General features: G+C 43.2%; 1 protein-coding gene across 12 annotated transcripts in view; it reads right to left on the bottom strand.

The window, feature by feature from the left end:
- The window catches only part of usp9 (ubiquitin specific peptidase 9), a 65,709-nt gene that overhangs the window by 15,871 nt on the left and 22,019 nt on the right, over positions 1–27,819 (bottom strand). For 4 of the 12 annotated variants that reach the window (XM_060929813.1, XM_060929814.1, XM_060929805.1 and 1 more), the window contains exons 12-37: positions 25,305–25,511; positions 23,553–23,689; positions 23,320–23,355; positions 22,679–22,812; positions 22,505–22,595; positions 17,078–17,420; positions 15,254–15,349; positions 14,884–15,095; positions 14,539–14,779; positions 14,253–14,402; positions 13,580–13,700; positions 13,368–13,498; positions 10,995–11,273; positions 10,263–10,388; positions 9,852–9,989; positions 9,556–9,722; positions 8,003–8,111; positions 7,749–7,895; positions 7,478–7,624; positions 7,083–7,290; positions 5,093–5,313; positions 2,656–2,846; positions 2,316–2,489; positions 2,083–2,224; positions 1,785–1,988; positions 1,128–1,683 (exon numbers count right to left, since the gene is read on the bottom strand). In XM_060929813.1, the coding sequence (XP_060785796.1) occupies positions 1,128–1,683; positions 1,785–1,988; positions 2,083–2,224; positions 2,316–2,489; positions 2,656–2,846; positions 5,093–5,313; positions 7,083–7,290; positions 7,478–7,624; positions 7,749–7,895; positions 8,003–8,111; positions 9,556–9,722; positions 9,852–9,989; positions 10,263–10,388; positions 10,995–11,273; positions 13,368–13,498; positions 13,580–13,700; positions 14,253–14,402; positions 14,539–14,779; positions 14,884–15,095; positions 15,254–15,349; positions 17,078–17,420; positions 22,505–22,595; positions 22,679–22,812; positions 23,320–23,355; positions 23,553–23,689; positions 25,305–25,511 (4,708 nt within the window). The remainder of the gene's footprint in view (positions 1–1,127; positions 1,684–1,784; positions 1,989–2,082; positions 2,225–2,315; positions 2,490–2,655; positions 2,847–5,092; positions 5,314–7,082; positions 7,291–7,477; positions 7,625–7,748; positions 7,896–8,002; positions 8,112–9,555; positions 9,723–9,851; positions 9,990–10,262; positions 10,389–10,994; positions 11,274–13,367; positions 13,499–13,579; positions 13,701–14,252; positions 14,403–14,538; positions 14,780–14,883; positions 15,096–15,253; positions 15,350–17,077; positions 17,421–22,504; positions 22,596–22,678; positions 22,813–23,319; positions 23,356–23,552; positions 23,690–25,304; positions 25,512–27,819) is intronic. The other 8 variants (XM_060929815.1, XM_060929807.1, XM_060929816.1 and 5 more) reach the window with 5 other exon arrangements.

The following is a 27,819-nucleotide window of genomic DNA, read 5'->3' as shown; positions in this document are numbered from 1 at the left end:
AGGCGACAGCGCTAACCACTACACCACTGTGCCGCCCGGAAGTCAGATAGCTTATTTCTTTCTGTAATTTTTCATTCACCTCTCCACTGCCCATCACTACTTTGTGTTGAGTGAATTACAGGAGTAGTCTGACTGTACTTATTTGAAATAACACGTAAAAAAAAGTTAATCCTTTTCTATGGCTAGCTAACTTGATGTTTACAAAGTGAGATCGTGTTGGAATCTCACGATGAATATTCATTAGTTAGCTAAACTTAATATAGTGTGTATCTGAAGAGGACATCACTCACTCTTTTTGAGGGGAGAGGAGGGGGAAAGTCATGTGTCCTCCATCTTTTGCTGCTGGGAGGTTGGGGGGGGTGTTTGACATTGCTAACTATTCTTTGAATCGAATCGTTTTTCAGCGCACGAAAGGAGAGCAAAGCAGACAGCAAACTAGCAGCTTGAGAAAAGAGAGTTTCTGCATGGTCCTAGTGCCTGCATATTCTCCTGTTTTTGAGCAGGGGCTCTTTCCGCATGGTCCTAGTGCCTGTAACCCTGTTCACCCCCCCCAGACCTCGAAGTGAGTGAAACAGAGACTGACTTTCAGGGGGGTGTCTCCCCCCGATATATTCTAGTGTTTCCCCTACCGTTATATGAAAGCATACCTTTTTGAATTAAGTTATATTTTCACAATATTCTAGTTTTTTGAGATGCACCAATACAGCTATAGCAAAAACAAAGACCAGTTTTAATGTTGCTCACCATTAAAAAGTGGTCTATTAATCTGGCCATAGCTGTATATGTAAATGAATACATTATTTGGGTCAAAATACAAATCCAAGTTGTATTGATTTTAAAGAAAGCATGCCAGCTTTTGACTAGGTATGAGCACTGGGATCCCGCAGAATGTGTGTGTGTGTGTGTGTGTGTCAGTCAGGTGATGTCACCTGGTAACCCTGGTCACAGAACAAAACTTAAGATCACGTGATTTGCTGTAGTAAACAGCTGTAGTCAAGCTAACTTACTGAGCACCAGAATATAACCCCATTTCTGTACAAACAATAGGCGTGCTTTTATTTATCAAGCCATTGCTTCATACAGCCCAGGATTTATAAACCAAGAATGAAAAATGAATCGGCAGTTACCTGGTGGTGGATTCAGATAGACACTATTACAGGTTAGGAGTTTCTTGATGAACTGAAAGTACTCCAGACTGTACTGCATGCGGCTGTGCATGAACTGCACGTTTTGCTTGCGTACACTGCACTCAATGGCTGGTGGCATCTTGACCTGGTGGGGCTTGCCGCTTATTGACAGCTCAGAGATGTACTTCACCAGTTCACCGTCCTTGTCCAGTGAGTCCATGCGCTCATAGAACAGGATGTAGGCATTCCACCAACGCTTTTGCCTCCGGTAGGACATGCGCTTCATCATGTGGTCAAACACTTCACCCATGTACTCTCCCCCAAAGCACTGGTTCTTCATCTCCTCATCATCATCCATCTTGCACTCTGTGACATCGCCATCGTCAAACTTGTACCAGCGATTAGTTTCACCCTCACTGCCACTGCCATTCCTCTGGATGATGTAAGAATAGTAGTGACCACCACTGGCCTGGCCTGAGTGCACCAGCACACCCACAAGCCTGTAGCGTGAGCTGCATGGTGCCTCTGGCTCCGAGGGTTCATTCTGCTGAATCACCTGCATTTCATAAAAAAAAAAAATGCATCTGGCTCTATAAAACAAAAAGGCATTCATTCAATAAACCCTGTGGATCACGATAGTTGTAATTCACATGGTACCTGATTCTCAGGATGGACATCAGAGCCTTCCAGCTTGGCTACTCCTGCTACTGTATAGGGCTCCATGTCCAACTCCCGGGGAAACTCAAAGTAATCATTAAATTTAATAGCACACTCCCGTTCCCAGTCATAATCAAATCGTTTCAACTGGATGGCCAGTACCGGAGGCAGTTTCTTAATGAGCAGGCGCTTCACTGTGTCCACCTGTAAATTAGAAAAACAGGCTTAAATTTATACTCCACAATTCAACAACCTCTCAGATCACAGAATAAAGCCCTTTTTATTTTAAAATGCTTACCTTCTTGTTGCATTTTTCACAGTGGTAGGCATTAGCACCCTCAAGCAAGTCACCCTTCACATACTGCTCCATGGAATCAAGCAGATTCTGGTGATTTCTGATATCCACGTTCAGTGTTGTAAAGGACTCCTCACATTCATACCTAAGAGGAGAGATGTATATGATAAAAACTGTCATAAGCTATTAAGAACATTCATGTTCAACCAACCACGTTTTGTTTGAGCGAGACACACCTATGAGGGCACCCCTGACAGATCTTCTGATCAGCAAACGAACCACCAAGCACTTTACTCAGCATGGCAGGATGGCCCAGTGCTTTTAAAGCCTCATCTAAACTATCTACAAGCGAGTTGAAGAACTCCAGGGCATCATGTTGTTCTCTCAGATTCACTGGTTCACCCCACAACCTGCACAGGGAGAAAGAGCCGCATAGCCAGATTAGATCGCCAAGCTTCACCATACCAGAGAAACATGCAGTCACCAGAGGTGGCTAGGTGTTGAACTATCATGCAAAGTCCTGTCCTAAAACAGGAAAGAAAACTTTTACACATAAAATCGAACAAGAACGTTTACCTAAACTGTTTCCAAAAGCCTCTGGGAACATAGTACTGCAGTCTGGAAGAAGCAAGATGTCCAAAGATCACCTGCAGGTGGCGCAGAACACCAATGTTGTACTCTTTCCTATCCTCTGATTTACTGAGTGATGGTTTGTCATCAAATTGGTGGTGATAACTGAAGACCTCATCACGTGGATCAACATTGCTCTGCAAACACATCAGCAATTAGCGACACATCCCAGAAACGGAGTTCTTGCCAGCTAACATTTGAAAGAATGAAGCTAGGTTTTTGGAGTGGCAACCTCTCACCAAGCTCCTTTATACATGAGCCAACATGAGTGGAGTTTAAGAAAGGGATCAAATGTAATTAAATATAATTCATCTTTCCACTTCAGTATTACACTGAACAAATGTGAAAATTTTCCCTGAGCTCTAGGCAATGCCAACATAGCACAGACACCCAAAGATGGCCAGTTACATGACATTGAGAAAATCAGGCAACAATTTCCCTGTAGTTCAGTGGCGTGCACAGATAGACACGAGGTGGTGCTCAAGCACCTGCCCCTCTGCCCAAAAAAGTGCCCTTTTGAATTTTTTTTTTTTACAGTTTACTGAGGCCAATGTCAACATGATCTTTTAGAAAAGCCGCGGCATTAAAAGCGTGTGAAAATAATGTCCCGATATGTGCCCCCTCCGCACACACACCGGACCTCTGTCTCTCTTGCTCGGTCACGTGAACAAGCGTGCAGTGCATTCAATGTGAGGTTGCAGCAGCATAGCGTCCTGGAAGCCACGGCCTTGTCGTAGCGCAGACAACACATCGGGCAGTCAGTCAGCTCTTCCCCTGCCCCACCAGCCAGGTAACACATGAATCGAGTGAAAATGTATTGTTTGCCCTCTAAGCCCAATAGGGGTGTCACGGTATGAAAATTTAACATGACGGTTATTGTGACCAAAATTATCGCGGTGTACGGTATTATCACGGTTATTTGAGTGGCCGTGGCTCAGGTTGAGTGGGCGTGGTTCAGGTTTTCAAGTTTGGACTGTGGACAAGTGGATCCTGACCACAGCTAGACACATTTTAAAATGCTAGCAGTGGGCGCACTTCGCAATAAAGATCATTATCAAAAGTTTAACATTATTGACAGTCGGATACAACTGTTGCATTTTCCCTCGACCCGAAGTCGTACGTTACTTCGTGTGTTTCACTGATCCATTTTCACCGTCTTGTGGCGAATGAAAGTTTAGCTGTGTAACTTAGCTTAGAATGGTGATGTTTACCTCAGAATAGCGCCAACCACAGCTAGTGCTAGATGCATTTTAAAACTGCTAGCAGTGGCCGTCTTTCGACAATAAAGATTATTATCAAGGTCTAACATTATTGACAGTCGGAAATAATTGTTTCATCTTCCCTTGTCAAAAGTCACTTTGCGCATTTCAGCTAAAACATACACGTTAACCTACCTTGCACTTGCTGTACAGATGCTGATGATGGTCTCGCAGATGAGTCATTAGATTTGATGTATTGCTGCCTTTCGCTGACACCTTTTTTCTGCACACTCTACATGCAGGAGCACCGTCATCAACAAGTTGTCCCTCCGAATTTTTGAAATATCCAAAATATTTCCACACTTCCGATTTTATCCGCTTGGAAGGCTTCATCAAGATGTCTTCATCTTGATGACCACCACAGTCTCCTCCTTCCGCCATGCTTAAACTTCGGACAGTGAGTGAGTGAACTTGAGTGGCGTCGGCGGGAAAACTCGCACGAAAGTTCAAAGTCTCGCGAAAATGGAAGCTGTCGCGGTTTTGACACTCAGAAGGTTATGGTCACCGTCAAAATATTTTAGCGCGGTAACCGTGTACACCGGTAATCGTGACAGCCCTAAAGCCCAAGCTGTAATTATTTTGTCGTGAAGTAGTCCGTCGCATACAGAAACAACTGCACATAAGTATTATATTTTTTGCTAGACCATTTTCAGATTTAGGAAAACAAAAATTTCTTTTTCTATTTTGTTCAACTAGAGATTCCTGGCAAAGTCAAAAAGCCTTGATGTAATAAATTAACATTAAGTGGTTGTTTTACACCTTTAAAAACTAAAACGGGTCAGTGGCGACCCGAACACAAGAGGAGGGTTAAATCTCAGACTTTTATAATAAGGTGTTCCACATGCGCAAAAAAGTGCCCTTTTTTCCCCCCAGAGCACTTGCCCCCCAAAATGTCTGTGCACGCCACTGCTGTAGTTGTTATAATTTGCAAGGAAGGTTAGGATGGAGAATAAAAAGTAGCAGGGCAAACAGCTACCTTAAAAACTTTCATGCACAGAAGAAAAAAAAAAAAAAAAGACTTCTTATTTAAGCTGACTACATTCTAAATAAGAGTGATGCTATGTCCAGGCATGCACATTTACACTGGGGCAATTTGCACTAAACCCAGAAAAGGTCATTAATACCTCATTATCTTGTTTCTCATCCCCAGACATGTCATCGTCCACATCACTGCCTGTGCCCTCAATAGCCAAGATGCCATTTCTGATGGGTGGGATCATGTACAGCTGTTGGATGACCGAGTTCATATAGCAAGTGGCACCTGCATTCTTCAGTCCTACAAAGCCTTTAGTGGGTCTTGGGCCTACTGGTGGCAAGTACTCCCATTCTGCAAGTGCCTCACAACCTGCAAGGGGATTTTCAGAAACACATGTAAAAGAAATTTGTAAATAAAATAGATGGGGGGGGGGGGACCCCACTCATTCATACATCTCTCCCCCTCTCTCACACACACACACACACACACACACACACACACACACACACACAACTTGTTCTAGCTCTCAGTTCATGCTGAACTAGCTTGAAACTAAACATGTGACGTGACTTCAGTGTGTCCCCTGTGTCGTCCCCCCCAAATGAGTTTAGTGGGGTGTGTGTTGGATGAGGATGGTCACCAGCAGGACCCCTCACAGCAGCTCCTATTAGAGTATTTGAACCTGAACAAATATTCCTTTAACTGCAAGTCTTCACATTTATTTTTGAACAATGTAAACAATTTTTACAACAGAACTCTCTTTAAAAATAAATAAATCATCCAAGTGGGCGGCACGGTGGTGTAGTGGTTAGCGCTGTCGCCTCACAGCAAGAAGGTCCGGGTTCGAGCCCCGTGGCCGGCGAGGGCCTTTCTGTGCGGAGTTTGCATGTTCTCCCCGTGTCCGCGTGGGTTTCCTCCGGGTGCTCCGGTTTCCCCCACAGTCCAAAGACATGCAGGTTAGGTTAACTGGTGACTCTAAATTGACCGTAGGTGTGAATGTGAGTGTGAATGGTTGTCTGTGTCTATGTGTCAGCCCTGTGATGACCTGGCGACTTGTCCAGGGTGTACCCCGCCTTTCGCCCGTAGTCAGCCGGGATAGGCTCCAGCTTGCCTGCAACCCTGTAGAACAGGATAAAGCGGCTACAGATAATGAGATGTGAAATCATCCAAGTTGGATCAAAGCCACTGATCCTGTGGCAAGTCCTGTGCTGGAGGGATGCAGTTTCAGCAGGAGAGCTGGTAGTGTTCTATTCGGCCAGAATTTTCATTTCAAAGGTGGCGGGGGCGAAGTACAGGCACAAATGCTCAAACGGGCTCAAGTTTTTCCAGATACCCCTACGTAAGGTCCATCTGCTGTACTCGGGTCTCTCTTGCACAACAAACCTTGGGCTCAATTAAATTACCTGATTGAATAATAGTGATATAGAAATGAGGGAATATCTTGGAAGAAAGTTCATCTCGCCAATACAGTTCTTGGCAAGGAAGCACTGAAGATATTCTGGAGACTCATGGTGGTCTCACTAATAAGACACTTTACTTTAGTTTTGTCACCCACCTGTATTACAGCGTCTCATAACGTTTTGCTTGATTCTGTAATTTGTAATTCGCTCACCTCTCCACTTTCTAAATGGTGTTTCTGCTTCCTGACTATCACCTGCAGCAGCTGTCCCTGCTCCCTGCCTATCACTTGGGGCAGCTGTCCCTGCCAAGTTACAGACACAGGACATTACTTCCAAATAAAAAGCTTTTTATGAAAGAATGTGTTATATTGTAGTAATTGAGAGATTAAAATGGCGTATAAACCATTTATAGTTCTAACTGAACTATAATTTAATTAGAAAAGTCAGATAGTTTATTTCTTCTCTCAGACATCGGTAACTATTGTTTGAATCGAATCATTTTTTAAAGCACAAGGGATTCGCTTGAGCAGGGGATGTTTCTGCATGGTCCTAGTGCCTGCACCCTATCCTGTTTTTGAGGAAGCGTTTTTTCCACATGGTCCTAGTGCTTGCTTTTTTTTTTCTTGGACCATTAAGTGTGTGTGTGTGGAAATAATAGTAGGGGATATGCTGGATTTTCCACACAGTTTAGCCACTGCAGATAAAATAGTTTTAATCCACATAGGAAATGATCCATACCTGAGTAATACATGTCAGTTAGGGTGTCAACAATCTGTCTGAGATTGCGCATACACCCAACAGCAAGTGCAACCAGGAGTTCAAAGCCAGCTGTGATGGTGGCAGGAGTGCTACAGACAGGTATGGCCTGTTCAGGGGGGAACTCTCCACTCTTCATGTACTGCAGGTACACATTAGAGGCTGGGAAGATGAAGTCATCTATCAGCTCCTAGTAGGAAGGGGGAAAAAATGGCAGTGGTAAGCAAAGAGTAACACAAAAGGAAACCTTTACATCCAGAACCATCATACTGACACCATTGTCCTGTCTAGCCACAGCCAAAAAAAAAACAACCTCCTGCATCATCACTCAATCAGTAAGCCAAGTAGTTAAAATAAATTAGGACCATATGGCTTACCTTGATGAGGTTTGCTCCCCCTTTTTCACAACCTATATAGTACTTCTTTTCTGCTGTCTGGAAAGCCAGTAGCTCCTTTGTTACACCAATATGACCCTCTAATATGGTCTCTTCCACACCAGTCTCTCCAGTTCTCTTAACCTCATCCTTAAAAAAAAAAATGTAAAAACAAGCAAGCCTTGAGACTTCATGAACTTTTAAACCAAAATTCCAGGGGGGGAACAAAACAAAACAAAAACCCTCAATGAAAAAATGCTGGAATTAGCCATACCTTGATTCTTTTCAACCAATCGATCTCATTGTTGAGAAGAACTTCTGCATTGGGGAGGTTGATATTGCTATTATATGCGTAGTTGAGCAAGTGCCTCAAAAGGGTGAAGTAATCACCAGCATGCTTGGCTCGTTCTTTTGCAGTGCTCTGGAACATACAAGAACATGCATCAGCAAAATAATGCTTTTCAAACTGTAGATCACTTTCTTTAGGTTATTCCCCCCCCCCAATAGTTAAAAGTGCTCAACACTTACACCTAAAACTGTGAAGAGGAGGGTAATAAAGAACAGGAGAGGCCTGTGGCCCATGCAACACCTAGTGGCCATGAGAAAGAACTGTTCTTGGGCCATTTGGCGAACAGACCTGGGAACAAACAAGGCAATCAAATAAATTTAAAATGTATAATAGTAATAATAACAACAGGGTTTCTGCAGGCTTGAACAAGTTCAATTTAAGACTTTTTAAGACCATAACAGGTTAAATTTAAGACTTATGCCGCACAAAAAAAAAAATAAAATAAAAATTGGGAGAGCCTGAATTACTTTCAAAATAAAATATATCATTCACCAATGAACTCATTACATCCCTAGGGTGCATTCTTGCATTAATGAGGAACAGAAACATAACATGAAGTGGAACGTTATGGCATTAGATCATTGACAAATCGACTAAAATGGGGGTGTGGGGTCAGAGAGGGAGAAAGAGATGTTAGGAGAGGGTTTGAAAAAGTTTGAAAACCACTGCATTACGCTAGATCATTAACAAATTGATTGAATGGAGAGAGAGAGAGAGAGAGAGAGAGAGAGAGAGAGAGAGAGAGAGAGAGAGAACTACATTGCCGCAGCGGAACGTTTGGGCAATGTTAGAATCGGGAAACATGGCCTGAAAAAGCTCCCCAATCTTGTCATTGCTTTTATACGAGTGATGCATTGTCACTGTGTTTAAAATCCACAACACTTCGGCTTTTAAAGTTGCAGTGGAGCCAAAGACATCCCGCAAATCACTTGAGGATGAGGCATTCGATTCCGTACGGTCTGTGTTGTAACGTTACAGTTCGCACGGAGTTAGCTGATACACCGTCTCGAGATGTGCTTGGACCTGACATCGGTGAACAAAATTGAGTGATTGCATGCGATTGTTGCAGACTTTTATGGGCAGCCTGATGCTTCTCCGCTTTTGCGTGCGATTCCAGTGCCTTTACACCCAGGGTGCCGAGTTTGAGTGTTCTTTTGCACAATGTGCAGTACGCCTCAAACGGATTGTTTGGTACACGTTTTAACCAGTCTACGAAATCATTGCGTTCAAGCCAGCAGTTGTTAAACTTGCATTTGCCCATTTTGCTACAAACCGTGACAATCTCCCTCGCTTCTTTTAGGCTCTACTGTCTAAATGCGCGCGTACCATGCCCTGTGCATCACCGTGCCAACCGGGCTAGACACCGGATTCCACTGTGTCTCATTTGTAGTTTGCAGCGTAGCCTACTGATACTAAGTAGGCCAAGCCTATATGACTAATTACGAATATCACCAACGTATTTAACAAAAAAAAAAAAAGCGCGAATGGGGTAAATGGACGTAAGGATTTAAGACTTCACAAAATTACATTTAAGACCTACAATGCAAAATATACTCGTATTTTAGACTTTTTAAGGCCTTAAATTAGGATTATCAAATTTTAGACTTAAGACTCCACAGAAACCCTGAATAATAATAATAATAATAATAATACTCATGATACAGATCATCATACTGTAAACAGGAGGTTTGCCACGGTCACTACATTTGCCGAGTGAACGTGTGCTACTCACTTGCTCTGACAGTGCAACAGTAAATCAATGATGAAGGTCTGCCAAGCCTTCTCTTTGCTAAGTGCATCTAGTGCAGTCGGGATAAGGGCAAAGCACAAGGTCATGACCTCCAAGGCCTCACAGCACACCTGCTCATCCTCTGCATCTGGCTCGTTCCCTGCATTAGTCTTTTAAAAACAAAAAAAAACCACAGCACAGAGTAAACATGCATTGTAATTCGGCAGTACAACTTCAGAAATTTCAGATTTTAAGCCCATGAAACCACACAATGATAAAATCTAACATTGATCCAGCACCTTCTCATAGATGTTGCTGATCTCTTCAATGGAACTGAAGACAAGTTGAACAGAACCACAACCAGAGGCCCAGACGATCTTCTGAACCGCTCTGATCACACCGATGTCTGGGATATACTTAGAAGCCTGGAAAAAATTCTGTGTGAGAAAGAATAAAAACTCTACATTTATTTAATTTTAATTAGAAGTGAAGCTTTAAAACAGGGTCTGGGGGGGAAAAAAAAAAAGAAAAAAAAAACCAAGCAAAATACAGGAAAGATAACCTGCTATGCTTCAAGAACTTAGATGGACACTAGGTTATGCTTTTATTCAGGTGAACCTAAAAACAGATCCTCCAGGCTGCGATCTCAAAAAACCCCACACATGGAAGTGTTTACTATTTAGAGATGCTTTGAACCATTTGAAGTATACCTCATCAGAGATCTGCTGAGCCAGACGGATGGCCACGTTGCGCAGCATGCACTCAGCCGAGGGATTTGGGATATTTTGCAGGGCACTCTGAAGCACCAGTGCCTGATCATGAGTGGCCTGGTTTATCTGTGGACAGCCAGAGAGGCCACATTGTTGGGTTAACAAACAAAAACCCACACCAAAGATTATTCTAAATATGGTTTTAAAAAAATAAAAATAAATTTGAAAGTCCGATTCAGACTCAGATTAAAAAAAAAAAAAAATCACAAAGATCACAATTTAAAAAGTGACTGTCTGGGAACTGCAATTCCATGATTATTCCTTACAAGAGCATCCTATTTCAGACTAAATTCACTCAGAAACAAAGTAGAGAGCCAAATCATTATAAAGGGTCAGCTTAGACTTGTAATCCAAACACCCAAACTCTCAAGACACCATATACTCTTGACATTTCCTGAGCTGTAGGCAGAGAGAGCCAGTATAGTTTAAATGTAATGGAAAGTGTTTAACAGGGGGCAAGTTTAGCCTTTAAGCAAACTGTAGTTAAAGGTCACATTTGCTGACAAGTGCACTACACTGACAGACCTAGCAGTAATGTTTTTCTACACATTCTCCTCATCTTATATTTAGAAGTAATTATTTAAAAGAAAAAAAATTGCTATATCTTTTCTAATACCACCTCTATCACCTATTCTCAAGGAAACTGTATCAAGCTGCAAGAGAGAAACTTACAGGCGACACTGGGATGTTCCCCTCTGCCACTGGTTGGCAGGCTTCAGCCACAGCCTTCACATGACCAAAGCCCACCGCTGTAAGCAGGAGCTTGGCTATTTTTAGCGCATTGAGATAGGCTCCTCGACGCGTCTCCATGTCAGCATTTGGAAGGAAATTATTTCGGGTCAGCATGCTCAAGACCAAAGGTAGGCCGCCACTTCTCAAGAAATTGTACTGGAAGTCACTAGCATCCTCTCCCAGTGTGCCACTAGCTGGCATCAGTAAGGCATAAACCACCTGAAAGCAGAGAGAATTACACAGTGAATGTAGACATGTCATGTGAAACGGTCCTGAAGTATTGCATTCTAACATTTTAGGAAGAGCCCCCCCGCCGCCCATCACCATCAACATTGTGACCGCTGTTGAAACCTTCAAGTTTCTGGGTTCCACAATCTCCCGGGACCTGAAGTGGGAGACCAACACGGTCACCATCATCAAAAAGGCCCAGCAGAGGTTGTACTTTCTGCGCCAGCTCAGGAAGCTCAACCTGTCTAAGGTGGTGTTTACATTAGACCGTATCCGTATCGTTTTCGTTGCAGATGCACTGTCCGTGCACATTAAAACGCCGGAAAACGACTCCACAGGCGGAACAGTTTGAATCCGCCAGGGCCCACGTATTCAACCCAGTACGTATCTGATCCGGTGCTGTGTAAACATTGAGGAACGAGGATACGCAGTGCTGAGCTCTAGCTGACGTCGTCATTGGACAATGTCACCGTGACATCCACCTTCCTGATTCGCTGGCGTTGGTCATGTCACGTTGGTCATGTGAATGAGCAATACAGGAAGTGTGTTGAAGAAGTCATTAAGTGAATGAGCAATACAGGAGGTGTGTTGGTTACCGTAGCACTAAATAGTCTTGTTGTAATCGCAAAAAACGGCCGTTCTGCGAGGTGAAGAGTGTACCGAACACTGTTAGATCCTTCTAGCATAAACACGAAGACCATACACGGTGTAAAAAAGGCGTCATTGTAGTACCAGTACCGCCGATAACAGACTGGCATACTTCATTTTTTACAACGACACCCTTCCACTTGCAAGTGGTGAGTGACTTGCGCATGCCCGATATGCACTGGGATCATGTGACGTGCCGTCTAATTAGTCATGTGATTAGCGTATCCGTGTATTGGCATTGCTGTGTGCACGGGGAACGGTTTTGTTGCGGGGACAGAAATCTTGTGTGCGTACGCGAATCGTTTTAAAAACGTTAATCTGATGATCCGCTGATTCGAAATAATGTAAACAGGGCCTAAGGAGGGCGGCACGGTGGTGTAGTGGTTAGCGCTGTCGCCTCACAGCAAGAAGGTCCGGGTTCGAGCCCCGTGGCCGGCGAGGGCCTTTCTGTGTGGAGTTTGCATGTTCTCCCTGTGTCTGCGTGGATTTCCTCCGGGTGCTCCGGTTTCCCCCACAGTCCAAAGACATGCAGGTTAGGTTAACTGGTGACTCTAAATTGACCGTAGGTGTGAATGTGAGTGTGAATGGTTGTCTGTGTCTATGTGTCAGCCCTGTGATGACCTGGCGACTTGTCCAGGGTGTACCCCGCCTTTCGCCCGTAGTCAGCTGGGATAGGCTCCAGCTTGCCTGCGACCCTGTAGAAGGATAAAGCGGCTAGAGATAATGAGATGAGATGAGGGCCTAAGGAGCTGCTGACACAATTCTACTCTGCCATCATTCAGTCTGTTCTCTGCTCTTCCATCACTGTTTGGCTTGGATTGGTCACCAAACAGGACAAGAACAGACTGCAACAGACAATAAGGTCTGCAGAGAAAATTATTGGTGTCAGCCTGCCCTCCATCCAAGACCTGTACCTGTCCAGAGTCAGGAAACAGGCAGGTAACATCTCTGCAGACCCATCACACCCTGGTCACAAACTGTTTAACCTTCTCCCCTCTGGGAGACGCTACAGAACACCGTACGCAAAAACAACCAGACACAAGAACAGTTTCCCCCCCCCCCCCCCCTCAGGCTGTCTCCGTGATGAACAGCTCAAACCGGACTCAAATATCAGTAACATCAGCTGTGAAATATCTGCACACTCATACCGTCATTCTGTGCACACTGTATATTTATATTTACTAATTCATCCTTGCACTATGCTGTCTATACATATATTTACCCTTCTACATGTACATAGCTTTTTGATTTTGTCTACGCTTTTTATCTGTTTGTACTAAGAGAGCCAAGTGAAACCGGAGTCAAATTCCTCGTGTGCGTTCACATACCTGGCAAATAAAGTTTATTATTATTATTGTCCCAACACAGACGGACAGGTTAATTTAAATATGTACTAAAGGTGTAGGAGTTCTGAGAGAACAAGTACAGTAGACAAACCTCAATCAAGTAAAGGACTTGTGAAGGTGGTGGACCAAAGAAGCGAGAATCGAGGGTAGGGCTAAGGCTGCTTTCTCCGAGTTTGGCATGATCCAGGCAAATGGCTCGCAGGTTTTCCACTGTAGTGTTATCTGAAAAAGAACATAAATTGAGCAATCCAACAACTGTTAGTAGCAATCAAAAGCACAGTTAGGAGAGACTAGTTGAAGCACCTGGAGGCATGAGCTTCATAAGAACACGAGCTCCATCTCGCAAAAGAGGCATGTTGAGATTACAGCCCAGGTCAGCAACTTGCCACAAGAAAGAGATATAGCGCAAGTGCAGGGACATTATCTACAAAAAAACAAAAACAGTGTGCATGGTAATTAATGGCAATACAACACGACAACTAGATTGAACTCGACGCCAACGGCGTCGATGGGGATGCCTCCGCCCGGTAGACTACACGCCTTATTAAGTTGTGATTTGGGGATGGACATTTGACCTCACAGTAATCGTGACCTGGTGAAATTACTTGTATCTGCCTTGGAGACATTGTGTTCACAAGGTTTTCGGACAGACATTTGACCTCACAGTGACCTTGACCTTAGACCTTTTGATCTCAAAATCTAATCAGTTCATGTTTGTCCCAAAGCACACAAATGGTGAAAGTTTGGTGAAATTCCTTTCATTAGCCTTTGAGATATCGCGTTCACAAGGTTTCGGGACGGACGCACAACCCGAAAACATAATGCCTCCTGCACCTTACGGTGGCGGAGGCATAAAAATATTTGTAGCAGGTTTTGCTAAAGTGTCTGGGCAACAATATTTCCGGAAATCGCTCGAGATTAATAAAGGGGGCAGGAAAAGCCCTGGGGAAAAAAAAAAAAAAGTCATGGTCCTCACCACTCCAGGAAGACAGCTCTCAACTTCAGGGTTTGGTCCATCGCTATAGTGGTTGCCATGGTTCCCAGGGGATCCAGTGGAAGAATCAGAGGAGCTGTCTGGGCTTGAAGGCATATTGGCACTGACTTGGGTAAGCTTGGCTGTGATAAGCTGAGAAGCATAGAGAAAACGAACACGCTATGGTAAAATCATCTTTAGCTTGGTGCGGTCTTGCTTTAAATGCAATGAAGCAGAAAGAGCACGCTCCCGGGGGGTGTTTAGGGAGAGACAGGTGGAAAACCCTTACCGTTTTGTCTTTGAGATTGAGTTGCCCAATCAATTTCCTGTCATCAGCAGGATCAATAATGTCCCCGCCAATGAAGAGCTCGATCTTTGTGTGTGCGCTGTTAGCCTTTATTCGATTGAGAATGCAGCGTCTCACAGAACCGATGGTGTCGTTGGTGTGGGACCAGATGTCCAGATCATCCACCTGCCGACCTTGGTTTGGAAACCGCACAATGAGGGTTATGTGCTTCCCACGAAATGCTCTGCAAAACAGAAAACAAGTATGAAAGGCAAGCTACAATTCATTAAGATACTGGAGTTTAGCACTGAAAACCAAAGGCCTTCGATTATCGCGTGAGTAATAGACCTGGACATTGGCAAGATGGTCCTCTCCTCGTGGTAGTCACTGTCACATTCTGTAATGTACTCCCTGAGCACAGTGAGAACGCGCACCATGCGGATGGCCTCCTGCCTGGCACAGTTAATGCTGTCCTTATCTCCATCCAGCACACACAGCGTGTCATAAGAGGCTTTGAGCCGGTCAAAGCAAGACTGAATAAAATCTTCATGGATCTCCACCTGCAAAACAATGCACCGCAACACCGATACAAAAATGGTGAGCTTTTAGCTTTTCAAAAATCTTCATTTAAAATTATACATGTCCAAAAACAGTAGCAGACATGCCTGTATAGTGTCACAAAACTACATAAAACACCGTCACTGAAAAGACGTCTCACCTGATTGGCTTGTAATTTTGGTCCAAGGTTTGTATAAATCTCTTTAAGCAAATCAATTGCTCGGTTAGCAATGTCATCACTTCCTTGGATCACAACCTAAGGGGGGAACCCACAGATCAAGAGCGTTTACATGCTGTTCTGTGAAATTTAAAATACATGGATATCAAAGCTCTAGGTATCAAACACGATACAGCCACAGTAAGCAAGCCAACTTGGGCCAATCTTAGGAAATGTCACAGCTGTAACAGCAGAGGGCTTTAAAGGAACAGTCCGCCGTATTTCCATAATGAAATATGCTCTTATCTGAATTGAGACGAGCTGCTCCGTACCTATCCGAGCTTTGCGCGACCTCCCAGTCAGTCAGACGCAGTCAGACGCGCTGTTACTCCTGTTAGCAATGTAGCTAGGCTCAGCATGGCCAATGGTATTTTTTGGGGCTGTAGTTAGATGCGACCAAACTCTTCCGTGTTTTTCCTGTTTACATAGGTTTATATGACCAGTGACATGAAACAAGTTCAGTTACACAAATTGAAACGTAGCGATTTTCTATGCTATGGAAAGTCCGCACTATAATGACAGGCGTACTAACACCTTCTGCGCGCTTCGGCAGCGCATTGATACGGAGCTCAGATATCAACGCGCTGCCGAAGCGCGCAGAAGGTGTTGGTACGCCTGTCATTATAGTGCGGACTTTCCATAGCATAGAAAATCGCTACGTTTCAATTTGTGTAACTGAACTTGTTTCATATCACTGGTCATATAAACCTATGTAAACAGGAAAAACGCGGAAGAGTTTGGTCGCATCTAACTACAGCCCCAAAAAATACCGTTGGCCATGCTGAGCCTAGCTACATTGCTAACAGGAGTGACAGCGTGTCTGACTGACTGGGAGGTCGCGCAAAGCTCGGAGAGGTACGGAGCAGCTCGTCTCAATTCAGATAAGAGCACATTTCATTATGGAAGTACGGTGGACTGTTCCTTTAAGACATGTAGCTCACATCTGTATGGTGTCCATTGGTGGTATGTCTATACATGGTATAAAACATTACATCTGATCACTCTGGAAAAATCAGACTTGATAAGGATTCAAATTAAGGCCAGTATCAACCTCAAGACTGGCACATCTGCTTGGTGTAAAAAGTAGAATAATTTGCCAACAAATATTCACAAAGCTAACGGCAGGTCAGTGGGAAACTGATACTTTTGTAAAAATTCTCTAAAAAGCAGCACTTAATTTCTCCTCAAAGACCCAATAGATGTGCATATATTAGAAAAGCGAATGAAGCCAAAATTTAAACGTTGCTGTTAAAAAGTACCGGCCCCGATGAACCGGCCTCGTTTCTATACTGCTATGAGAAATGTGATGATTTCACACTATGCTACATTCTGCTTAAATCCAGAAACAAAAGGAGCTTCCTATAAGCATCACATTTTGTTCCTCCATTATGTGAAAGTAACTAGGTCACAGCCAGCCCAAAATCCATGTTTTACATTAAGGCTATAGAAATTCTGTTGCCACGGTAACACGTCGTCTTTAGTGTAATTATTTGCAGCGGCCGATACTCGGTGGATCTTCTTTGTCAGTGGGAATTTTGATTTTATTCCTAAAGAAGACCTGTATTATTTTGAAATACGTCACTGAAGAATGACGACAAACATACTTTGAAAAAATTGAGAACAAATGAATCATGCAGACAAAGAATTGAGCAAGTCACTCCTACTGTAAGCTAGAAAACACCTCAGCAACCACCTCATCCGAAGCTCTTCCTGGACCACTCAGTTGTGATACATTAAAGTACAAAATGCTGTGGTTGAAATGCATACCCTCCACAGGTAATCCAGTCCGATCAGTTCCAGGTCATCCATCATATACACCCGGCGCTTGGCCACCAGCTTGCCCTCTCTGCAGTTCACCGCTTTAAAGAAGCGCTCAAAGCATTTCATGCCATTCTCAGTAAGCAGAGAAGGATCCAGCTGGAGTACATTGTTCTCAAAAAAGTCCTTGTTGATGTCGGGGTCAAGGTCCGGCTCGTCCCCCATCAGTTTGGAGTACCATTTAAAGCAGGCTTCACGATCACATAGGAACACCGCATTCTCTGCCAGGCACTTCCAGATCTGTTTGGCCTGAGGGGCACAGAGCCACAGCTGCCCGTCCTTCAGCAAGAACCTGGGAGTAAAAGTAGTAGGAGCCTTTTTATTTAAAATCGCACAAATTACAGTACAGCGAAATTCTTTTACTCGCATATCCCGCTTCTTAAGAAGCTGGGGTCAGAGTGCAGGGTCAGCCATGATACAGTGCTTTTGGAACAGAGAGGTTTAAGGGTCTTGCTCAACACCTAACCATGGCAGCTCGGTGGTGCTGGGGTTTGGACCCCTGACCTTCTGAACAGTAACCGAAAGTCTCAACCAATGCACCACCATTGCGCTGCAGACCAAAAATCCAAACCACAAACGATATTTATGCACACTCAAAAGCAAAATGGTGTCAGAAAAACACTGACCGAAAAACTCCCCAGCAGCTCAAAGCAAAAACAAATTGATCTCATAGAACATTCAGATATAACCTGTGTAGCTCTTGAATCACATTAAAAAGTGCATATCAAGGGTAAATTCAGGAGCAAGATCAATGTAATTCTCCTATTTTATATTTGACCAAAGTTTAATATCTGTCACATTCTGCATTCTCTGCAATTTTTTTTTTACCTTGTGCAATACCAGAAAAATTCAGTTGAAATCAAGCCATTTGAGGCGAATTGGTCCGCCTCTGAAAAAACTTGGTGTTTGGATTTCCCAGCAAACATTGATTTTCGTGACGTCATCTGACGGACGCCTCCCTCTGAATCCTACGTCAGCGCTGGTTTGTTTATGAGAAAACGACCTGGTGGTTTTCTGCAAATTTCTTCATTATCGCGTAATTATTAAAATGGTTAACAGATGTATCGTAGGAGGGTGTAGCAACACCAATCTTGATGGGATTAATACTCATCGTTTCCCAAAAGACCGGACAATGAGAGAGAAATGGGAGCGCTTGGTCTACACAGGCTGTGCACTGAAACCGTGCAAAGCTCGCGCAGCCTGCTGGCGCTTCCGCAGGTAACGTCACGAATCTGGCTCCAGACTCCCTTGGGATTTTTCCAGATGCGTTTTATTTTATTTTTTTCTGCTGTAGACAGATGGCCTTGTGCAAAATTACCCTTCTGGATGAGTGTATAAAGGGACATTCATTTAAATAAAAAAACTAAAAAAAACACACACACAACACACAAAGCAGGTCCAGAATATGCACTTTAAGGAACACCTGTCCATCCTTTTCCTCTTAATTGAGCCAACCATTTTTTTAAAGAGAAACATCAGCAGCTTATTTTTCACGCCCAATTTTTCATTCCAAAAGGTCAAAAACCATTTGCACACCTAAAGCAAGCACAGGAAGGTCAACCATGGAAAGATGCTCAATTGAGTTCATACTTGGCAGAACATGGAAATGTATATTCTGGTCAAAGTCACAGCTTAATTTCCTTCTGATTCAGGGGTTGAGCTGGACTTCAAAAAAGTCAGCAACTATTACTGATGTCAGTAAGCAGGCTGGGCTAATTAAAAGGCCATTGAAGAGGTACCCAGCAACTCTGCTCTTAAATCTGACAAGTAGAAAGGAGCTTTGCACATGGTAAACTTACTGTCGAACTAAAACCATTTCATACAAATCATCTAAGGATTGAAATCCAGCTGCACGGGGCAGAAGGGAGATGCCCCTGACCACTACTCCATCATCCTGACACATACTGGGAATAAAGGGAAGAAACCGTAATGAAGGATGGCTCTCAACTGAGGACCCTGGAGCTGGTATCCAGGCAAAGGCAGAGGTGCGACAGACTGAAATGCTATGCAGGTTTCACCAACAACCCAAACTATACATTGATGAGGTTGTTTATAATAATCTGGTAGTCATTGCTATAGTACTCAGGGTGAGAAAGTAAATGAAGCTCCATTTTTGGAAAGAGATTATATATAGTTGTACACAATACCAGAAGACTGTATTGTGGGTTCCGTGAGCCACATTCAGGATAATCAAGTAAACTATATGGCCAAAAGTTTGTGGACACCCGACCATCACACCTACATCTGCTTTTTGAACATCCCATTCCAGATTTAGTCCTCCCTTCTTGTTGTAAAAACTTCCATTTTTCCTGTGAAAGATTTCCACTAGATGTTGGAGTGTAGCTGTGGTGATTTGTTCTCATTCAACGACAAGAGCATTAGTGAGATCAGGCACTGATGGCAGGCTAAGTGACCTGGGATGCAATTCATTCTATACCCCTTTTCCACCAAATCAGTTCCAGGGCTGGTTCGGGGCTGGTGCTGGTTCACAACTCGTTCAACTTGCAAGCCAGCTGAGAACCAGTTTGCTTTTCCATAGCTCGGGGTGCTAAGGGGAGCCACGTCATTACGTCGTTACGTCGCTGCGTTTGCATAAACCTCGGCACGAACATCGAAGCAACAACACAGAGAAGAAGCAGCAACAACAATAATGGATGACTTCGCGTTTGTACAGCTGCTGCTTCTCGTCGCTTAAAAATGGTGACCTTTTGCGGTCTTGCTATTGTTGGTCAGTGGCCCCCCCACTGACATAAGCGGTTCTTTCCTCTGGCCCAGCAAAGAGCTGGTGCTAGTCTGGAACCGGTTTTTCTGGCCCCAGAGCCAGTTCTTTGTCAGTGGAAACAGAAAACCCGGTTCCAAACTAAGCACTGGCCCCGCTTTGGTGGAAAAGGGGCACCAGAGTTCTTCAGTGGGGTTGAGGTTAGGGCTCTGCGCAGGTCACTTGAGTTCTTCCACTCCAACCACGTCTTCATGAACCTTGCTTTTTGTCATGCTGGAACAGGTTTGGGACCCTTAGTTCCAGTGAAGGGAAATCTAAAATCCACAAACTTTTGGCCATATAGCGTATATGGAACCAAATCATTAAAACAACCAAATAAAAAGTTTAAAAATCAGACAGGGCCTTAGGGATCTTGTTTTAATGCAAATCTGTTAGTTGCCTTTGTAGGTGTTTTATTAGCCATGACTTCTGCTATTTATCTCTAGTCAGACTGTGGTGAGATGAACACAAAGGCATTTTCAGTACAGTGGCATGCAACAGTTTGGCCACCCTTGCTGAAAATGCCTGTTACTGTGAATAGTTAAGTGAGCAGAAGATGAACTGATCACCAAAAGGGTAAAGATGACATTTCTTTAATATTTTCCGCAATATTACATTTTTATTTCCATCATTTACAGGTGTAAAATACCAAAAAATGAAAAGGACCTGAAGCAAAAGTTTGGGCACCCTGCATGGTTAGTACCCAGTAACACCCCCTTTGGCAAGTATCACAGCTTGTAAACACTTTTTGTAGCCAGCTAATAATCTTTCAGTTCTTACCTGGGAGATTTTCACACATTCGTCCTTGCAAAAGGCTTCCAGTTCTACAAGTTTCTTGGACTGTCTTGCATGCACTGCTCTTTTGAGATCTATCCACAGATTTTCAATGATGTTTAGGTCAGGGGACTGTGAGGGCCAGGGCAAAACCTTCAGCTTGTGCCTCTTGAGGTATTCCATTGTAGATTTTGAGGTGTATTTTGGATCATCGTCTTATTGTAGGACCCATCCTCTTTTTAACTTCAACTTTTTTACAGATGGTGTGATGTTTGCTTCCAGAGTTTGCTGGTATTTATTCAAATCCATGCTTCTCTTGACCAATGAAATGTGCCCTGTGCCACTGGCTGCAACACAACCCCAAAGCATGATCGATCCACACCCATGCTTCAGAGTTGGAGACATGTTCTTTTCCTGGAATTTGGCACCCTTTCTCTCCAAACATACCTTTGCACATTGTGGCCAAAAAGTTCTATTTTGATTTCATCAATCCACAGGACTTGTTTCCAAAATGCATCAGGCATGCTTAGATGTTCATTTGCAAACTTCAGACACTGAATTTTGTGGCTAGGACACAAAAAAAGGTTTTCTTCTGATGACTCTCCCATGAAGGTCATATTTGTTCAGGTGTTGCTGCATAGTAGAACAGTGCACCACCACTCCAGGGTCTGCTAAATCTTTCTGAAGGTCTTTTGCAGTCAAACAGGGGTTTTTATTTGCCTTTCTAGCAATCCAACGAGCAGTTCTTTCAGAAAGTCTTCTTCATCTTCCAGACCTCACCTTGATCTCCACTGTTTCTGTTAACTGCCATTTCTTAATAACATTACAATCTGAAGAAACAGCTACCTGAAAACACTTTGCTACGTTCTTGTAGCCTTCTCCTGCTTTGTGAGCATCGATTATTTTATTATTCAGAATGCGAGGGAGTTGCTTAGAGGAGCCCATGGCTGTTGATTTTAGGGACAAATGTGAGGAGTCCGAGAATTTGTACAGCTTTGAAATCTGCATCATCTGGCCTTTCCTAACGAAGAATTTGAACAAGCCACAGCTCAATAAACTAATTAAGGTCTGGAACCTTGGTAAAAAGTTACCTGAGAACTCAAATGTATTGGGGTGCTCAAACTTTTGCATGGTGTTCCTTTTCTTTTTTCACTCTCCAATTGTACAAAAACAAAAAAATAATACACAAATCTTGCAGAAAACGCTGAAAAGAAATGTCTCGTCTTTACCTTTATGCCTTTTGGTGATCGGTTCATCTTCTACTCACTTAACTATTCACAGTAACAGACATTTTCAGCAAGGGTGCCCAAACTTTTGCATGCCACTGTATGTGAATCAAACACCCACTCTACAGTAACTGCCATGGTCCTTGACATGAATCTATGAACAGACAACCTTTTGTACAACACATTAAGACGTTTGTTTAAATTCAAACGCCATTGCCCTTTCATGTCGATATATTTTTTCATGAAATCTGTGCTGGAGTTGCTCCATGTTTGTGTGGTCTCTTCATTCTTTTATTCACTAGCAAAGTTGGATCTTTTATTATACACTCCAAGCTTCAGTTATATTCCCCCGAGTTGATGCTTCAGCCTACATCTAATCTTCTCAGACGGTTGCATTTTCTGCGTACTGATTGACACGCAAGAAAGGACGTCTGGGCTTTAGTTTAAAACATTCAATACGTGCGAGGTTTTTTTTTTTTTTTTGAGCCTGGACTCCTCCCCTCAGAGTATCTATTTTATTGACAGCGGTCAGGATATAGTTAGTATAGCAAATTATAATACATCACTCAATAGACCTTTAACTGCACACTTGCACCATTCAAACAAACATTTTCATACCTCAGAAAGTTCAGACGCTCCTGCACCTCTTGCACATGACTGTATCGACTTCCAGGCCTGACCGTTTGAGGGTCAAAGTCTGTGTGCTCTGCTGAAATCACAAAACAGCACAATCGCACCTATCCAACACACATGAGAACGATGGAACTTTGTAACTTGTTTTAAATAACCCACCTTTGGAGAACTGCCTCATATTCTCCATGTATGCAGACAGATTCTCAGCTACCAGAGTGACCAGTGCATGATTGTGCTGGAGTTGGTTAATAAGGTCATGGCGATAAAAAACATGTGGGCTCCTCTGTGTTTGACTGCAATTGAGGAGAGGGAAGGGAGGGGGGAAAAAAAAAATACAAACAAACCCACAAGAGATGCATAAAACCCAATGCAGTCAGCTGTTCTTTAGTTGTGTTTACCAATTTTTAGAGGAAAGTTTAAAATCGGGAATCTTATCAGATATATATATGAGAGAGAGAGAGAGAGAGAGAGAGAGAGAGAGAGCGCACTTGAATTGTGAGTAAACATAGTTCATCTCCAAATTCAAAATGCTACACAATGCTGTGGCCAGCAATTTGATAATTAGATTAGGCTGAGAAAGAGGAGAATAGAAGAATAAAGATGATTTTCAAAAGCTGTTGTAGTTTTAAGGGCCAGTTCTCACAGACAAACTAAATAAGTTTCATGTTCAGTGTTTCTCATTAGAAAATAGGCTTATTCAATCTGACTCTGAAAATAGGCCCACAGATTTATGCTGAATCTGAGCAAGTAATCCAAAGTTTAAAACTAATTGTTATATCCTAAATTAATTTTATACTTACCTAGCTAAGCTTGTTAAGTTAATAGGCATTTTCTTTCTGCAAAACAACAGCATGTGTACGATGCGTTTGCTAAAATTATAGTAACTGGATATACATGTGTTAAATGTGACCATTTTGTGTATATACCATTACTGAGAGAATTTAAAAAAAAAAAAGTCATCAGTTTTCACTGAAACCATAACAGGGACAGATGTGATCATTCCTAATGACAATGATCGCGGTGTGCATTTTACCTGAGGTTTTGCGGAGCCTCTCCGAACAAACTGCAGATCTCTCGAATTTGCTTCAGTGCAGGGATTACCCATTTATCATTTGATCGCAACTCTTCAATGAAGCGATCTATCCACTGGATCTTCTGGGTATCCCTGTCCTAAAAAAAATAAATCCCATCCAAAATGAGATGCTAGAACACATTTTGCCAAATGTGTTGGGCTTTAGTGTCAGTCAGCAATTAACTGAACTGAAACAGCTTGATCAAACTAAAGTCAAATCAGAAATACCAAACAAAATGCGGCTTATATCAACAATGCTTTACTGATTCAAGGTAAAACTGGCCAAAAACGCTAAACAAAACGTTAAATATCAAAAGTCGACAGTAACCCGTTTTCAAGCGGTCATAGGCTAAGGCCCTGTCCACACGGCAACGGATTCAGGTGAATCCGATAAAATTTTTTTTTTTTTAAAGATATTTTTTGGGCTTTTTTCACCTTTATTGGATAGGACAGTGTAGAGACAGGAAATGAGCAGGAGAGAGAGACGGGGAGGGATCGGGAAATGACCTCAGGTCGGAATCAAACCCGGGTCCCCGGATTCATGGTATGGCGCCTTATCCACCTGAGCCACGACGCCCCCGAATCCGATAAAATTTATCATCGTTTCGGCCTGGCGTCCACACGGCACCGGCGTTTTGGGTGCCCCAAAACGATATTTTTTGAGAACGGTTTCCAGAGTGGAAAAATCTGGCAACGGCGCCGTTGCGAAGTCGTCTGGATGAGTAGAACGGATTTGTTTACGATGACATCACAACCACATGACTAGAACAAGCAGCATTCACTCATTCACGCCGGGTAGAAGAAAGGGTTTATGCGCATGCGTCCTACTTCTTCTATTGTTCTGGTGTCTCCGATGGGACCGTCTTACAGCGCACGTAGAGGTGTGGCATGTGTATTGCATCGTTTTCAGCAAGCGTTGCCATATGTACCTGATATTTCACTGATCTGTTGCCCATGTGGACGCGATATTTTTTTTTTACCCGCTTTAAAAAAAAAATAAAAAAATCATCTCGTTGCCGTTGTGTAGATGTAGCCTAAATATCCAAACTCCTTTCAGGACTCAGTCTATACACAGCGTGTCGACAGTCAGGGACGAGGTCATATACAGTGCCTGTGGTCATTAGTCAGCACAAATTAGGGGAAATAGTGATGTTCTGTTTTACGCAATGGCTGTCTGGATGTAAATGGCAGAGAACTGACAAATTGAGTTGTACCGAGACAACTTAAAACAAGATTTATTTTTTGTGCAGCCTTACTTTGTTAGGCCGAAAGTAACCGTTGGCTAATTCAGAACTCAAAACACAGAATCTCAGCAAGCGATGACAAACCCACGTCGCTGCTCACAGCAACAACAGTAAACAAGGCAGCACTTCTTACCTTTAAAATTAGTTATGCAGTAAATGCAAGTTTTTGCATATATTCAGATATAAACTTCTTAAATCAAGAACACTGACTCTACAGTTCACTGTTTTGAGGAGTAAATATACATCACTTATGCTGGATTGCTTGTTGCTTTAAAAAACGCCCACACAAAACAGTTGAACACAGACACCCATGACCCCCTTGTAGCTCAAATGTACAGAGGTCACAAAAATGACACAATTCTGAGCTCCAACTTCCAAGGCAAGTCAAATGCAGCAATCAAGCCCATTAAAAACAGAGAGAGTCTATTACCCCATCTAATTCCTTCTGAAGTTCTGTGCATGCTCGTACCTGGGAACAGCTGTAGTCCAGAATCTTGATATGAGCACTCAGGGCCTGATCCATGATATCCACAGGAACATCATCACTATGGGCCAGGTTCCACAGCAGATTGAGCACTTTGTGTGCCATTACACCATCTTTATCATCTTCTGCCAACCTACGAATTAGTTCCAGCAACTTCTCTCGCTGCTTTTTACTTGCATTTGTCCAGCTTTCCTGTAAACCATTCAGAGGGTATTGGAATCAGATGCAAAACGTGCAGTCTAAATTATATGCAACGCATAATTATTTTTCCCCTTTACGTCAGGTCACATTTATACATAATCTAATTAGTTTTATTCTAGATTATGTTAGGCCTGTCACGATAAATTTTGTTGGACGATGTATTGTCTCAAATTATTGCGATAAACGATATTATCGACATCTTTTCAAGACAATTTTATGCCACGAGTAAAATAACAATGATCATGCAAATACACCCTTTCAAAGAACAGTAAACTTTTTAATTAAATCAATTTATTCAATTCAACAGTGGAACATAAATATATAAATAACCTAAAGAGGGGGGAAAAAAAACAACAAAAACAATAAATAAAACAATCTATGGCTCTTAAAAATTGCACTTAAATATTAACTTGCCACAGGGTAATAAAAAGACAATTCTTTTCTTCCACAGGCAACATTCTGCCAATCCAGTTTCTCAAAGATTAGTACCTAGATAAACAAAAAGTGCAAAGTAACAACATATTGCCAGCTGTCATTTGGATAAAAGTAACAATTAGAACGAGATAACATGTAGGTAAGGGCGTAGGTTTGGTATTAACATTGGTGGGGACAAAAACCCAATGCCAACCCCCAGTGGTGCCAGCTTCAGGTCAACATTAGAGGGTCACAATATTTTGCTCCGTTGTGTTCCACCAAAAGAGTATCCATAATCTCTCCAAAGTCCAGACTTTGGAAATTTCAAAAAGTTCAGAACTGTAGTAATTCATGAACAACAATAATAATAAAAAATTCATCTGAATAATTGCAAATCTTGCATGTGGTGATTAACTCATTGTACCAATTTGCAAATGTGCTTTACAAGCGACTAAAGGCCTCTGCATGCTCTTGCGACAAGGCTTTCACAGATAGCTTTTCGCAGACAGTTGTAATTTATCGTTGAGCGGGGAGTAATAGGCGTGCGCGATGTTATTCACCGCCACAACGCAAGGGGGCGCGAAGTCGCGAGGAGTAGTTGGTGGGTGTGGTTAGTGGAGTGTTTATCCTTCAGTTACTTATAATGACTAGAACTGGAGTCGTATAGATGTACGTACTTCCTCACTTCCTCGATCAACCGCTCTTCGTGCTGCTCCATCTTCGCTCGTGTTTTTAAAAATGGCGGTCATGAAAACAAACCAAACCGGGAAAGTAGGGAAGCGGAACTGCATGTACAGCGGATGCAGAGTGGACCAATCAGAGCCCTCTTGTCTGCGACGCTGTCTGCGAGGCTTCTGCGGTGGTCAAAATTTTTGGGAGGTGCGCGCAGAGCGTCTGCGAAGGTGGGGGGGCTACGCAGACACTGTCTGCGACGCTATCTGCGAGGACTGGGTTGTCAGCATAAATTGGCCTTAACGCATTGACTGTCGGGAGGGTGTATGTTCCTCTCCCTCATAACTGGAAGCAAAACATGCTTAATTATGATCCGGCAGCTATTTACACCGGATCCAGTGTAAATAGCTGCCGGAGCACGCTCCGGCTTGCTCCCCCTCAAATTAAGCAGCGCACTCCGGGAGCAAGCCGGAGCGCGCTGCTTAATTTGAGGGGGAGCAAGCCGGAGCGCGCTGCTTAATTTGAGGGGGAGCAAGCCGGAGCGCGCTCCGGAACCTCGGCCGGAGCACTCCGGGAGCAAGCCGGAGCGCGCTGCTTAATTTGAGGGGGAGCAAGCCGGAGCGCGCTCCGGCAGCTATTTACACTGGATCCGGTGTAAATAGCTGCCGGATCATAATTACAGTAAACTAGTAAATACAGTAAAGGAAAAACTTGAGACTGAAAGGTTTTAACAGTCATCCAAATGACTGAACGTAAACATTGCTACAGTAACATACCAGCTACTATGTTGTTGACATTAGCTAGCTTGACCTTCAAAATGGCGGACACCGGGGCGTCACGTGACCCTGTGACGTCAGGTGAAATACCTCAATATGTCTATGGTCCATACCATCCATACCCAATTCTATCCCTATGGTCTGTACAATGGAGCAACATGTCTTTTCCCCCCATTCAGTGGATACCCTGGCTGAGTAACTGTTGCATGCTGGGAAGCCCTATCTGACAAAGAGCCGCGCAAGACGACAGAAAACAGCGTGGTGTTTAATTCAGACAATGGGTCAAGCTAATACTCTGGCGACTTCCTCATGTAGACGTACAGTGCGTAAATGCCAAAATCGTGGTAAAAAAATTGCCGAGTTCATTTTTCATTTACCATACGATAAGTTGGTATATCGAATATCGCGACAGGCCTAGATTATGTATCCTTTTGGAT

Source organism: Neoarius graeffei, chromosome 9 (assembly GCF_027579695.1).
Source record: "Neoarius graeffei isolate fNeoGra1 chromosome 9, fNeoGra1.pri, whole genome shotgun sequence".
Lineage (NCBI taxonomy): Eukaryota > Metazoa > Chordata > Actinopteri > Siluriformes > Ariidae > Neoarius > Neoarius graeffei.
The sequence above is the reverse complement of the archived record's forward strand: the minus strand, read 5'-3'. Positions and strand labels throughout refer to the sequence as shown.